This window comes from Leucoraja erinacea, unplaced genomic scaffold, assembly GCF_028641065.1.
Source record: "Leucoraja erinacea ecotype New England unplaced genomic scaffold, Leri_hhj_1 Leri_58S, whole genome shotgun sequence".
Classification (NCBI taxonomy): domain Eukaryota; kingdom Metazoa; phylum Chordata; class Chondrichthyes; order Rajiformes; family Rajidae; genus Leucoraja; species Leucoraja erinaceus.
This window is the reverse complement of record NW_026576498.1, coordinates 166,539-182,093: the sequence shown is the minus strand read 5'-3', so window position 1 is coordinate 182,093 and position 15,555 is coordinate 166,539. Positions and strand designations below refer to the sequence as shown.

Genomic DNA, 15,555 nt, shown 5'->3' with positions numbered 1-15,555 from the left:
CTCCCTCCCTCACTCTCTCTCAACCCTCCCTCTTTCCATCCCTCCCTCCTTCCCTCCCACTCTCTCTCTCCCTCTCTCTTCCATCCCTCCATCCCACCTTCCATCCCTCCCTCTCCATCTCTCCCTCCTGCCCCTCCCTCCATCCCTCTCTCCATCCCTCCCTCTCTCCATCTCTCCCTCCATCCCTCCCTCACTCTCCCCAACTCTCCAACGCTCCCTCTTTCCATCCCTCCCTACATCACCCCCTTAGCCAGCCTCCCTCCCTCCCTCTCTCTCCATCCCTCCATCCCACCTTCCATCCCTCCCTCTCTCCCACCCCCTCCTCTCTCCTCCCTCCATCCCCCTCCATCCCTCTCTCCATCCCTCCCTCCTCTCCACCCCTCCATCCCTCTCCTCCCTCCATCCCATGTCCATCTCTCTGCCGCCGCCTTTCACCTGATCAGCCGCCGCTCGCGTCGCTATGGCGACCAGCCCAGGCCCCGCCCTCGGCCCCACCCCCCTTCCACGCGACGTCACCGCACTCACCCCGCGCGTCGCCATGGAGACCAGGCCCCGCCCTTTATCCCCGCGGCACATTTGCATATTGCCGCCGGCGGTCGCTATGGAGACCAGGCCCCGCCCTGATCCGTGACGCAGATACGAATTTGCCGCCAGGCGCGAGCGCGCGGCCGCGACCAACCGTCGGCTTGAGGCCCGCAAGATGGCGGCGTGGGCGAGGCCCGGACAAAGATGAAGCCTTGGAGGCGGCACGTTTGAGTTGTTCCGCTCAGAAGCCCCGAGATACAACAACACACAACGACGTGTTAATGTGGCAATTGATTCCATCCAATATCAACCCGCTTGTCCAAAACCTCACTGACATGTGAGACACGTAACATGTACTTCAACTCTTCAATAACCATGATTAATTCCTAGAAACATAGAAACATAGACAATAGGTGCAGGAGTAGAGGCCATTCGGCCCTTCGAGCCTGCACCAGCACCGCCATTCAATAAGATCATGGCTGATCATCCAACTCAGTATCCCATCCCTGCCTTCTCTCCATACCCCCTGATCCCTTTAGCCACAAGGGCCACATCTAACTCCCTCTTAAATATAGCCAATGAACTGTGTGGCCTCAACTACCTTCTGTGGCAGAGAATTCCACAGATTCACCACTCTGTGTGTGAAAAAAAAATGTTTTCCTCATCTCGGTCCTAAAAGATTTCCCCCTTATCCTTAAACTGTGACCCCTTATTCTGGACTTCCCCAACATCGGGAACAATCTTCCTACATCTAGCCTGTCCAACCCCTTAACATGAGCCCCCTATGGCCTCATCTTTCCTCTTCCATCCCCCACCAGGAAGGTCTCAAGCTTCTTCCTAGAACAGGAACCCAATCACTTTCCCTCCACACCAACACTATCACCATCCTGCCTGGCAGAACTTGGCCTAACCCTCAACGCATTCTCCTTTGATTCCTCCCACTTTGATTTGATTTAATTCAACTTTATAGTCATTGTCCATAGTACAAGTACTGAGACAACAAAATGCTTTTACCCATACAGCCAAACGAATAAAAAACAAATATAAAAGCACATAGAAACATAGACAATAGGTGCAGGAGTAGGCCATTCGGCCCTTCCAGCCTGCACCGCCATTCAATATGATCATGGCTGATCATCCAACTCAGTATCCTGTACCTGCCTTCCCTCCATACCCCCTGATCCCTTTAGCCACAAGGGCCACATCTAACTCCCTCTTAAATATAGCCAATGAACTGTGGCCTCAACTACCTTCTGTGGCAGAGAATTCCACAGATTCACCACTGTCTGTGTGAAAAATGTTTTCCTCATCTCGGTCCTAAAAGATTTCCCCCTTATCCTTAAACTGTGACCCCTTGTTCTGGACTTCCCCAACATCAGGAACAATCTTCCTGCATCTAGCCTGTCCAACCCCTTAAGAATTTTGTAAGTTTCAGAGCACAGAACACAATAGTCTACTACACAAACATCCCCACAGCTGCATCAAAGTTTCCCACTGTGAGGGAAGACACCAAAGTTCAGTCAATGTCCTCGTTGATGTTCCCCAATGGTCACCCGTGGTCGGGGTCTCCCGAGCCCCCCGCGGTCGCCGCTACGGACGGTCCGATGCCCAGGCCCTCTCGCCGGGACGATGGAACTCCGACGTCGGCACCCTCAGCGGCCCGGACCTCCGAATTGGCCACATCCCATCGGAGTCAGCGGCTTCCGAAGTCCACAGGCCGAGCTGGGCGGAGATTCAACTCTGGCGGCCCTTGGCAAAGGATCCCAGGACTCCGTGATGTTGGTCAGCGCCCGGGAGCTCCGTAAACCACAGCCGTGCGATGTTGATGCAGCGGGCCCAACACTCCCGAGCTTCAAACGGCGATCCCAGGTGAGGCATTGCCCGCTTCGCGATGTATCCAGTGCTGCGCCGCCGCTGCTGAAGCTCTGGTCCGGTCCCCGGCAGGAAAGGGCACGCCAATCCAGTTGGTAGGCAGCGAGGAGGGGCGGGGCGAGGGCACGACTTGGAGAATAGTCGCACCCTTGCCAGGAACTGACTGAAAAATGGTTCCCCCCTTCCCCACATAAAATACTGAAAAAAATCCTCCAAAACATACTTTAAACAAATTAAAAATAAAAAAACATAGAGAAACAAACAGACTGTAGGCAGAGGTAGCCATCATGCAGCACCCCCGGATGCCTGTCTTCGTAAGGTTATATTGAACTGTCCTTGTTCCAAATTGTACCATTCGCTGACTCTTAAATGTATATGTCTAGATGGGTCTGTAACGTGAAGGTCAAGGAAGTTCGGGAACTGAGGGCAGAGTAGAAGAGGGTGAGTGTGAGGGAAGAGGTGATAAATCTGTGGAGATCGTGGCCACGGGAGGATATCAATGGGTATTTTTTAAGGTGGAGATCGACAGATTCTTGACTAGTACGTGTGTCTTGAGTTTAAGGGGAGAAAGCAGTTAAATGGGGTTGATAGGGAAAGATAGATGAGTTATGATTGAAAGGCAAACAAGGTAGACAAAAGTGCTGGAGAAACTCAGCGGGTGCAGCAGCATCTATGAAGCGAAGGAAATAGGCAACGTTTTGGGCCGAAACAACAGCTAAAGTGCCTGGCGAACATTGGCCGTGTAGATATCGGAATTGAAAATATTGGGAATTATTGCGTTTGCTCACTGCATTTCATCAACGGTAAGGTATCTAAAAAGTCTCAGAAGTGATAAATCTGGCTGTAAATGTTGCTTCAGAGGTGTTTTCTTTTTGTATGTAAAACCCCACTTGAGAACCATGGGAAATTAAAAAAAATTATAGCCAGATTTATCACTTCTGAAACTTTTTAGATGCCAAAGGAATCAAGAAAAAACACAAATAATGCCTTAGTTGATGAAATGCAGTGAGAGAACGGGCAATGTTCGCCAAGCACTCTGGCTGTTGTTGTCCCTTCAGCTCTCGTTTCTATCTACCGTCATTTCTCCTCACTTTTGGAATTCTGAAGTAGGCTAAATGTCTCTCACGCTTATCCCGATTTCCATAATTATTTACAGCGCAACAACTGACAATTTTGGCGAGTTTTAACGGGCCCGCTACGCTGGAAACATTGGTAAGTGCCTACCTGCAGTTCATCGCCATTTCGCATAGAGTAGCAACTCCATTTGGCATAGCGTAATAATAATAATAATAATCTTTATAAAGTAGCAACAGTACGGGTCATGGGTCGTGACCCGACTGCCGTGAAACCTCCCTATACTTGTATTTGGAACTGTAGCCCACAATCAGTCCAACCAACAGCAAGCAAGGCTGAGAAATAGCTTATCTGCTTTGGGCCACAGGTTTTAAACTTGATGGGAGTTTCCTGCTTGCAAATAGGAGGAATTTAAATGGAGGAGCCTCTATGGTTCCAAAGTATCTGCAGAAATCTTGAAGGACCATAGAATATATTGTTATCCTTCTATTTAATCATTCTTTTAATCTGGATTTTTAACTTATGTATTGTGTTTAAAAAATATATAATTTATGATGCTTTTATGTGATATACTAAGATTTTATATGTACTTTATGATATTTTTTAATATGCAATGCATTTTTTTATGTAATGTTGCCCCTTGTCTGGACCTCAAGTCCGTAATAAAGTTTATATTATATATATATTTAAGCAAAACATAAGTGCTGGAAGAACTCAGCATATCAGGCAGCTTCTGTGAAGGAAACGAACAGATGACATTTAAGTCTGAAGTAGAGTCCCAACAGGAAAGACCACTAACATCTCTTGTCATGTTTCAATACGTCTTCATGAGTTCATAAGTTGTAGGAGTAGAATTGGATAATTCGCCCATCAAGTCTACTCCGCCATTCAATCATGACTCATCTATCTTTCCCTATCAACCCCATTTAACTGCCTTCTCCCCATAAACTCAAACACACGTACTAATCAAGAATCTATCGATCTTCACCAAAGCCCATTATCTGTTATTTGCAGATAATAGCGCATCGATAGCCCATTATCTGTTATTTGCACTTTATCAGTTTATTTATTCATGTGTGTATATATTTATATAATGGTATATTTGACACACTGGTCTCTTCTGTAGTCATGCCTACTATGTTCTATTGTGCTGAAGCAAAGCAAGAATTTCATTGTCCTATCAGGGACACATGACAATAAACGCTCTTGAATTCACCTTAAAAATATCCATTGACAGCCTCCACAGCCTCCTGTGGCCATGATCTCCACAAATTCACCACCCTCTTCCCTCTCTCTCATCCTCTTCTCCTCTGCTCTCAATTCCCGAGCTGCTACCCAAACTGTCAAATATATGAATGTCTCCTAAATACACTATGCTCTTCTTTTGAGATAAAGAGGATGGGAACATGGGAACAGTACTGGGACCCCAGCTATTTACAATATATATTAATGATCTGGATGAGGGAATTGAAGGCAATATCTCCAAGTTTGCGGATGACACTAAGCTGGGGGCAGCAGTGTTAGCTGTGAGGAGGATGCTAGGAGACTGCATGGTGACTTGGATAGGCTGGGTGAGTGGGCAAATGTTTGGCAGATGCAGTATAATGTGGATAAATGTGAGGTTATCCATTTTGGTGGCAAAAACGGGAAAGCAATAGATAATAATCTAAATGGTGGCCGATTGGGAAAGTGGGAGATGCAGCGAGACCTGGGTGTCATGGTACACCAGTCATTGAAGGTAGGCATGCAGGTGCAGCAGGCAGTAAAGAAAGCGAATGGTATGTTGGCTTTCATAGCAAGAGGATTTGAGTATAGGAGCAGGGAGGTTCTACTGCAGTTGTACAGGGTCTTGGTGAGAGCACACCTGGAGTATTGCGTGCAGTTTTGGTCTCCAAATCTGAGGAAGGACATTATTGCCATAGAGGGAGTGCAGAGAAGGTTCACCAGACTGATTCCTGGGATGTCAGGACTGTCTTATGAAGAAAGACTGGATAGACTTGGTTTATACTCTCTAGAATTTAGGAGATTGAGAGGGGATCTTATAGAAACTTACAAAATTCTTAAGGGGTTGGACAGGCTAGATGCAGGAAGATTGTTCCCGATGTTGGGGAAGTCCAGGACAAGGGGTCACAGCTTAAGGATAAGGGGGAAATCCTTTAAAACCGAGATGAGAACTTTTTTCACACAGAGAGTGGTGAATCTCTGGAACTCTCTGCCACAGAGGGTAGTTTGAGGCCAGTTCATTGGCTATATTTAAGAGGGAGTTAGATGTGGCCCTTGTGGCCAAGGGGATCAGAGGGTATGGAGAGAAGGCAGGTACGGGATACTGAGTTGGATGATCAGCCATGATCATATTGAATGGCGGTGCAGGCTCGAAGGGCCGAATGGCCTACTCCTGCACCTAATTTCTATGTTTCTATGTGCAAACTTGTAGAGGAAGACCCAAATGACGTAGGCTCCTACTCCCCAGTAAATCTCCTTCCAAATTGACACAAACAGTCCAAAGACTGCAATGATGCCCAAACAAACAACCATTTGAGAAACAACACAGTAGAAAACAGTTTCATTATATTTCTTCTGCTGTTCAGCATTAAAATCGGTTGAATTTTTGATGCGCATGAAAAAGCGATAATCGCCTATTAGAAAGATCAAGTGTAAGCAGAATGTAAATACTGTGATCAGTCCGGCTACAATTGTCCCCTCTTTAGCGTTCAGTTCAAAGATATTGCCAGTCAAAAACTTTATCAATCTATTCCAATATTTCTTGATCTTTTTCATTTTGCTTCTCGTGCTCTTTGGCCTTCCAGGAGATTAGGGATTTCTTTTGAAACCAGGCGGAACGGGAGGTGTAACTGCAACAGAGTTTAGAGATAATGTTGTAATCATTTGGATTGTTCTTCCCATTTGACCTGTTGCCCAAGTTCACCAAATATTGACTAAAGGTCAAGTTTTAAATAATTGCTAAAGATATTGTAATTAGAAGAAAAAAAGCAAAGAGGGACAATGTGGCTGATTCTATCCCCAAGGACTGACAGTGTTATTTGTGGGAGCACAGATGACAAGGCTTCATCTTTGCCCAGTCCTCGCCCACGCCGCCATCTTGCGGCCCTCAAGCCGACGGCGGCAAATTCAAACTTGCGTCACGATACCTGGTCTCCATAGCGACCGCCAGCGTCAATATGCAAATATGTCGCGGGGATAATGGGCGGGGCCTGGTCTCCATGGCGACGCGCGGGGTGATGCGGTGACGTCACGTAGATGGGGTGGGGTCCAGGGCGGGGCCTGGGCTGGTCGCCATAACGACGCGAGCGGCGGCTGATCAGGTGAAAGGCGGCGGCAGAGAGATGGACATGGGATGGAGGGAGACGGATGGAGGGAGGGAGAAGGAGGGAGAGGGATAGAGAGGGGAGGAAGGAGGGAGGGATGGAGAGAGAAGGAGGGATGGCGAGAGAAGGAGGGAGGGAGAGGGAGGGATGGAGGGAGAGGGAGGGATGGAGAGAGAAGGAGGGATGGCGAGAGAGGGAGGGAGGGGGAGAGATGGAGGGGGGGGGGGAGGGAGGGATGGAGAGAGAAGGAGGGAGGGAGAGAGGGAGGAAGGATGGAGGGGAGAGAGGAATGGAACGAGGGAGGGAGAGAGAGGGAGGGAGGGAGAGGGAGCAAGGATGGAGGGGGAGGGAGGGATGGAGGGAGGGAGGGATGGAGAGAAGGAGGGAGGGAGAGAGGGATGGATGGAGGGAGGGAGAGGGAGAGAGAGCAAGAGAAATGGAGGAAAGAGAAAGAGGGAGATAGAGAGAGGGAGAGAAGGAGGGATGGAGAGAGAAGGAGGGAGGGAGAGAGGTAGGAAGGATGGAGGGGGAGAGGGGAGAGGAATGGAACGAGGGAGGGAGAGAGAAGGAGGAGGGAGGAGAGGGGAGAGCAAGGATGGAGGGGGAGGGAGGGAGGGAGGAGAGAGGAGGGAGGGAGAGAGGGAGATGGAGGGGGGAGATAGGGAGGAAGGGTGGAGGGGGATGGGAGGAGAGAGAAGGAGGGAGGGAGAGAGGTAGGAGGATGGAGGGGGAGAGGGAAGGATGGAGAGAGGAATGGAAGGAGGGGGGAAGGAAGGAGGGAGGGAGAGAGAAGGGGGATGGAGAGAGAGGGGGAGGGAGGGATGGAGGGAAGGGAGGGAGAGAGGGAGGAGGGATGGAAGGGGGGGAGGGAGGGAGAGAAGGTGGGAGGGAGAGAGGGATGGATGGAGGGATGGTAAGAGGGTGAGAGCGAGAGAGAGGGAGGAACATGGGGGAGAATTCAGGGACAATATGAGTGTCCGGATCATCAGCAGTGAAGGGAACACCAAGTGCATTGGGAGGGAGTGAGTGAAAGGAGGAAGAGGGGGGAAATGAGGTGGCAGAGTGTGGAGGAAGAGAGGGGGAGGGGGGAAGTGGGGGAGGGAAGTTGGACGGGAGTGGTCAGATGGAATGAGGGAGAAAGCTGGTCCATGAGGAGCAGGTGAGAGAGAAGGTATTGAGGGAGGACATACTTGGCATGAGGACTTTTGGAGTAGGGGAAAGAGTGAGTTGGGTGAACTTTGGGTAGGAGGGAGGGATGGGATATCAGGTGTCAGGATGGGGCGGGGAATGTTTGAGGAAGGATTGAGGATTGGGGCAAATATTGGGATGGGCGCTAATATTGCGACCAGAAGTGTAAATATTGGGAGGAAGGGGAATATTGAAGGGGAAGGGGTTGGTGGAATGAATTGGAGGCAATGTTCGGTGGTGTATTGGAATTGCAGGACATTTTGGAGGCAGGAATTAAAGGGGACAGTTTTTGAAATGAGAATATTGGGTACCAGGGAGTAAGGGCCTATATTAGGGGGGAGGGCTGTGGAACGAGAGGGATAAAGGGGTGCAGCAACATTGGGAGCTGGGGGAGTTGGCTGGAATATTTTGGGGTGTCTGGTAAAGTGGGGAGATTGGGAACGAGGGATTTTGGAAGAAGCAAGCAAACCTGTGAAGGGCGGCAAGGAGATTATCACGTTATAAAATTGAAGATTGACACAAAAAGCTGGAGTAACTCAGTGGGACAGGCAGCATCTCTGGAGAGAAGGAATTGGTGACGTTTCGGGTCTGAAGAAGGGTCTCAACCAGCATTTTGTCCCTCATTACCGCCTTCTCAAGGGCCTCGCCACGATGAGCAATAGTTTATATTATTGTCACGTGCACCGAGGTACAGTGAAAAGATTCTGTGGCGTGCTAACCAGTCAGCGGAAAGACAACACATACTTACAATCGAGCCATTTACGGTGTACAGATACATAAGGGGAATAACGTTCATTGCAAGATTATTGAGGGTTTGGACACGCTAGAGGCAGGAAACATGTTCCCGATGTTGGGGGAATCCTGAACCAGAGGCCACAGTTTAAGAATAGGGAGTTAGCCATTTTAAAAAAAAAATGAAATGATTCAATTTATTGTCATTGTCAGTGTACAGTACAGAGACAACGAAATGCATTTTTAGCATCTCCCTTGAAAGGGAGACACAGGGCGTCGCGGTGTGCCCGCGCCTGCCGCCGTACATTCCATTACAGGCAAAGGTGGGTGAAGTGTCTTGCCCAAGGACACAACGACAGTATGCACTCCAAGCGGGATTTGAACCGGCTACCTTCCGGTCGCCAGCCGAACTCTTAGCCCATTGTGCTATCTGTCGCCGAGGAAACACTTTTTCTCACAGAGAGTTGTGAGTCTGTGGAATTCTCTGCCTCAGAGGGCGGTGGAGGCCGGTTCTCTGGATACTTTCAAGAGAGAGCTAGATAGGGCTCTTAAAGATAGTGGAGTGAGATGGGGAGAAGGCAGGAACAGGGTACTGATTGGGAATGATTAGCCATGATCACATTGAATGGCGGTGCTGGCTCGAAGGGCCGAATGGCCTACCCCTGCACCTATTGTTTATTGTCTATTGCAAGGTAAAGCCAACAAAGTCCGATCAAAGATAGTCCATGGGTCACCAATGAGGTAGATAGTAGTTCAGGACTGCTCTCTAGTTGTGGTAGGATGATTCAGTTGCCTGATAACAGCTGGGAAGAAACTGCCTCTGAATCTGGAGGTGTGCGTTTTCACACTTCTATACCTTTTGCGTGATGCGTGAGGGGAGAAGAGGGAGTGGCCAGGGTGCGAACTGCATTTGATGATGCTGCTGGCCTTGCAGCGTGCCGTATAACTAGAGCGATAAGATGGATAATAAGGAACTTTCAACATCGATTCCTGATTCTTTAAACTGAAACAGTGCCTTCAAAATAGAATTGGACAGACACCTGTGCGAGAATAATGTGCAGGCTATGTGTGGAATGATGTGCGGAGATGAACGGGATTGCTGTACCAGCAGCGGTTCAGTGTGCTGAATCACTTGCTTCCATCTACATTTTTGATCAGTTTCAAGACCCCCAACCAGACAGAAGAGTTGACAAACAGCTCTGTCCTTCCTGACATCAGTGGCCCATGGAGACACAATCAGCCACATTCTCTCATCGCTTTTTTTCCCCTTGTAATTCCTATTTTTAACCACTATTTTAAGTTGTTTCTGGTGCCCGGTAGAATTTGGGCATAGGTCAAATGGGAAGGACAATCCAAATGATTCCAACATTTGTTGTAAACTCTGTTGCAGAGACTCATTTACCACACTTCCCGCCCCGCCTGGCTTCAGAACAAATTCCTAACCCCCTGGAAGGACGAAGACCAGAAGAGACGTAAAATGAGAATCCTAAAAGAAATTTGGAGACGATTCATAAGATGGTGGAGCGGCAATATTTGCGGACTGAACCCTAAGCAGGGCACAATTTTAGGCGGACTGTTCTCATTGTTTATATCAGCCATATACATGCTGTTTGAAACAGATCATTATCGCATGTTCAGGATGTTAAAAAACGCAACCAATTACGAAGGTTTCCTCTTGGTGCATTCTCATGGCCTTATTATCTACTGCACCTTATCCATAGCCCTCTATGCTTTGGGCATCGTTACGATCTTGGGACTGTTCCTGGCAGTCTGGAAGGAGAGTTACTGGGGGGTGGGGGCCTACGCCATTTGGCTCGTCCTCTACGAGTTGGCACATATTTGCCTCCAGGTGATTGTGACGTCTAACCAGGATGAAATTAGGAAATGGATGGACTATATAGCGTGGATCGGCATGGCTCTACGCAGCTGCATGGAGACCTTCTGGCTTATTTTCCTGAGCAAACACGCGGCAGAGCTGTTTGCGATGAGTGGAAACGCGGAAGAACGGTCAAGACACGTGCTGCCGCAACCACCAAATGACAAATTTGCAGCAACGGAGGAGGCGGTCCCACCCTAACCTGACAAGATGCTCTTTGCCTTTCTGCCGACCAGCTTGGGCATTTTCTAACAAATGGACACCCGACCAGGACGGCCCCATTCAGTGGACACGTTGGGCCACTCATTAAATGTACAGAGATTTAAACAGTGCTCATTTACTGTGCTTGTTACCCCTGGTAAATACTAACGGCCAAAGAACTCAAGAGCGGTAGGAGTATTGAGTGCGGGAGAGATTCGGGGGACAGTACGGAACTTGTACTGGAGATGTTGAAGGAATGGGCTGTGAGTTTGCAGGGAGAATTAAATGCCAGTCAGTGCGCAAGGGAGGAAATTGGGGGCAAAAGAAGTGTTTGGCTTGTGTGGTGGATTGTGTGGTGATGAGAAGGATTGGGACGGCAATATTAGAAGGAAGGATGTGTAGGAAGGAACTGCAGTTGATGGCTTATACCAAAGATGGACACAAAAACCAGGAGTAACTCCGTAACCCTCAGATTCACTCTTCCCCGCTGGTCAGTAATCAGGCCACAAAATAGTCCTCACATAGCTCAGGGCCATTGCCCAATCTTCCAGTCTACCCCCTTTGCACTTTTCATTATGACCCGCATTATCATTGCCGCTGCCACATTCCATTCTAATGTATTCGGTTTAATTGTAATCATTATTGGATGATTGGCCTGGAAAGCACGCAACATTTGTTTTTACAGCCCCCTCATAGTGTATTTATTTAAAGATAGCCACAGAAAGGTGGACTAACTCAGCGGGTCAGGCAGCATCTCTGGAACAGGTGAAATTTTGAGAAGAAGTGTCTCCACGCATAAACGTCACCTATTTATTTTCTCCAGGGATGCTGCCTGACCCGCTGAGTGTACCTGGGGTGAGAATTGTCAGCCGAGGTTTCGGGACAGGACTCTTCTTTTTCAGACAGAGAAGGTTAGGCTACTGTTTCGCTGAGCACTTGAGCTTTGTCCACCAAGGTCTGCCGCACCCCATGGTTGCTAATCATTTTAACCCCCTTTCCCATTTCCATACTGCCCTTTCTGTCGTGGGCCTCCTCCATTGCCAGAGTGATGCCACACGCAAATTGTCTCAACTACCTCCTCCGGCAGCTCATTCCATACACCCACCACCCTTTGTGTCAAAAAGTTACCCCTCAGGTTCTTGTTAAATCCCCCCCCCCCCCCCCCCCCCCCCCACCTGACTATTGATTCAAAAGGCTCTGCGCGTTTACCCAAATTTTCTCCTCTCATGATTTCGTACACATCTATAATCACCCCTCATCCTCCTGCACTCCGAGGAGTAACATCCTAGCCCGTTCAACCTCTCCCCATAGCTCAGCCGCTCGTTCTGGCAAGATCCTTGTAAATTTTCTCCGCATTCTTCCCAGCTTGACTACATCATTCCGATAACAAAGTGCCCATAAAAGTGAGCTGAGTTTGAGTGTAGTTCATTGTCACATGTACCTCGAGGTACAGTGAAAAGCAGTGAAAAACTGAACACAATACTCCAAAGTGTGGCCTCACCAATGTCTTATGTAACTCAAGGGTGGCACAGTGGTAGAGTTGCTGCCTCACGGTGCCAGAGACCTGGGGTCAATCCTGACCACGGGTGCTGTCTGTGTGGACTTTGTACATTCTCTCCATGTCCCGCCTGTGTTTTCTCCACGGGAACTCTGTGGTGTGTCCTCACACACTCCAAAGACGTACGTACAGGTTTGTCGGCTAATTGGCTCGGTGTAATTGTAAATTGTCCCTAGTGGGTGTAGGATAGTGTTCATGTACGGGGATCGCTGGTTAGTGCGGACCCGGTGGGCCGAAAAGCCTGTTGCCGCGCTGTATCTCTGAACTAAAGTGCAACACAACCTCCTAATGTCGATACCTGTACCAACGTGTTGTGTGCTCTGTTCCAGTGACCCGTTTGCTTTTCTGCCCGTCGCACCGAAGCTTCTGGAGAAGCCTTTGTTAATGCGCAGATCGCCAGGAAGCCTGAGCGATGAACCTTCACAAGGTTTGGTTCGGATGCAAGAGGCTGATCTGCGGTAACGTCTGCGGACTGTCGGCCAAAGAGGGGACCATCGTGGCCGGGCTGTTCACCTTGGTCACGTCGACCTTGCACCTCATCTTCGAATCGGGCAATCTACGCATGTACAAGTTGACAAACCACACCGCTATCACCAGCGATGATAAGCTTTCATTTCACTTGACCCTTCACCAGTTCTCCCTGACATCCATTAGCCTTGTGACTGTGGGCATCTTTGCAGTCTTCGCCCTCTTCCTGTCCGTCTGGAAGGAGGTATACTGGGGAATCGCTGGCTATATTGTTTGGATTGTCTTTTTCGAGTTGGGACAGGTATTCCTCCTGATTTTCTTTATGCCCAAGCATGAAAACTTTCCAATGAACATTAACGCCATGGAGTCCACAGGAATGGCCCTCCGTTGCATGGTCGAGGCGTACTGGATCATCTTCTTGACCCGCTACACCCTGGAGCTGTACAGATTTCAGCAGAGGGTCGACGACTCTGTCAAGGTCAAGCAGAAAGCTTCACAACGACTCAAGTTTGGATCAGTGGTGGAGATGGGGGTGTGACCGACACACTCGTGCAGGTGACAAGATCCTGCATCTACAAACCCTACTCCGACTGTCCCTTATTAACCCATTCTTTTCGAATTGGGAGTAAACCCTATCCCAAGGAATCCTTTCCAGTAGTTTTCCTACCCCACTGATTTGAGGTCTATAATTCACTGGATTCTCTCTACGTCTCTTAAAGGAAGGATCTTCGCCTCTTCTCCAGCCACAGGCCAGTTCCCAGAGGAATGGGGATGTAGCTAATGTCGTTCTTTCATTTAAGAAGCGAAGTAGAGAGAATCCAGGAAATTATAGGCCCGTGAGTCTCACGTCAATGGCATGAAGACCGCGGCACCCAGGGGGGAAACTCATGCGGTCACAGAGAGAACGTGCAAACTCTACACAGACAGTGCCCGTAGTCAGGATGGAAGCTGGCTCTCTGGCGCTGTGAGGCAGCGACTCTACCACTGCGCCACTATGCCTACCTTAAATTACACGAGGTGGGACTAGTATAGATTGGGCATGTGGGCAAAATGGACATACGCACACATACACACAGACAGATAGCACCCGACGTCAGGATAGAACTCGGTTCTCCGGCGCTGTGAGGCAGCAGCTTCACCCAGGCGGGTCACAGGGAGAACATGCAAACTCCATACACACACAGACACACAGCACCCGAGGTCAGGATCGAACCCGGGTCTCCGGCGCTCTGAGGCAGCAGCTCTACCATCTGCGCCACCGTGTCGCCCTACACCCGCTGCTGAAGCTCTGGACTGGTTCCCGGCAGGAAAGTCCGTGTCAATCCAGTTGGTAGGCAGCGAGGAGGGTGGCGATGGCTCGACTCGGAGTATAGTCGCATCCTCGCCAGGAACTGACTGAAAAACTCCCCCAAATAAAATACTGAAAAAATTCTCCAAAACATACTTTAAACAAACTAAAAATAAAAAAAAGATAAAGAAACAAACAAACAGACTGTAGGCAGAGGTAGCCATCATGCAGCGCCCCTGGATGCCTGTCTTCGGAAGGTTATGTTGAACCATCCTACCATTCGCTGACTCTTAAACGTATATGTCTAGATGGGTCTTTAATGTGAAGGTCATGGAAGCTCGGGAACTGAGGGCAGAGTAGAAGAGGGTGAGTGAGAGGGAAGGGGGTGATGAATCTGTGGAGATCGTGGCCACAGGAGGACATCAATGGGTATTTTTTAAGGTGGAGATCGATAGATTCTTGATTAGTACGTGTGTCTTGAGTTTATGGGGAGAAGGCAGTTAAATGGGGTTGATAGGGAAAGATAGATGAGATTGAAAGGCAAACAAGGTAGACAAAAGTGCTGGAGAAACTCAGCGGGTGCAGCAGCATCTATGGAGCAAAGGAAATAGGCAACGTTTCGGGCCGAAACCCTTCTTAAAGGCAAATTCCTTGTATGTGAATACTGACCAATAAACTGATTCATTCATTCAATTACACCTCTTCTCCTCCTTTCAATCCAATTGTTGACGGAAAAAAATGAAAATACTTGTATTTGGAACAGGAGCCCATAATCAGTCCAACCAACAGCAAGCAAGGCTGAGAAATAGCTCATCTGCTTTGTGCCACATGTTTTAAACTTGATGGGAGTTTCCTACTTGCAAATAGGAGGAATTAAAATGGAGGAGCCTTTATGGTTCCAAAGTATCTGCAGAAATCTTGAGGGACCATAGAATATATCGTTATCAGATTCAGATTCAGATTCAATTTTAATTGTCATTGTCAGTGTACAGTACAGAGACAACGAAATGCATTTTGCATCTCCCTTGAAGAGCGACATAGCAAACGATTTGAATAAAAAATAAATAATAAGTGTCCGGGGGGGGGGGGGTGGGGTGATTGGCAGTCACCGAGGTACGTTGTTTAGTAGAGTGACAGCCGCCGGAAAGAAGCTGTTCCTCGACCTGCTGGTTCGGCAGCGGAGAGACCTGTAGCGCCTCCCGGATGGTAGGAGGGTAAACAGTCCATGGTTGGGGTGAGAGCAGTCCTTGGCGATGCTGAGCGCCCTCCGCAGACAGCGCTTGCTTTGGACAGACTCAATGGAGGGGAGCGTGGAACCGGTGATGCGTTGGGCAATTTTCACCACCCTCTGCAGAGCCTTCCGGTCGGAGACAGAGCAGTTGCCATACCATACTGTGATGCAGTTGGTAAGGATGCTCTCGATGGTGCAGCGGTAGAAGTTCACCAG

At 48.9% G+C, this 15,555-nt stretch overlaps 1 protein-coding gene across 2 annotated transcripts; it reads left to right on the top strand.

The window, feature by feature from the left end:
• The first annotated feature begins 748 nt into the window (after positions 1-748).
• LOC129694256 (transmembrane protein 217-like) lies at positions 749-15,436 on the top strand. 2 transcript variants are annotated; one of them, XM_055630971.1, is made up of 3 exons: positions 749-2,394; positions 3,554-3,609; positions 12,682-15,436. In XM_055630971.1, the coding sequence occupies exon 3, from the start codon at positions 12,765-12,767 to the stop codon at positions 13,356-13,358; it is 594 nt and encodes a 197-aa protein (XP_055486946.1). In that variant the 5' UTR covers positions 749-2,394; positions 3,554-3,609; positions 12,682-12,764; the 3' UTR covers positions 13,359-15,436. The 2 variants fall into 2 exon arrangements, with proteins under 2 accessions (XP_055486946.1, XP_055486947.1); XM_055630972.1 differs by lacking the exon at positions 749-2,394 and having other exon boundaries at positions 2,862-3,609.
• The last annotated feature ends 119 nt before the right edge of the window (positions 15,437-15,555 follow it).

Excerpts from the sequence above, each read along its gene's own strand:
- LOC129694256 (XM_055630971.1), top strand. The coding sequence starts at position 12,765 with ATGAACCTTCACAAGGTTTGGTTCGGATGCAAGAGGCTGATCTGCGGT.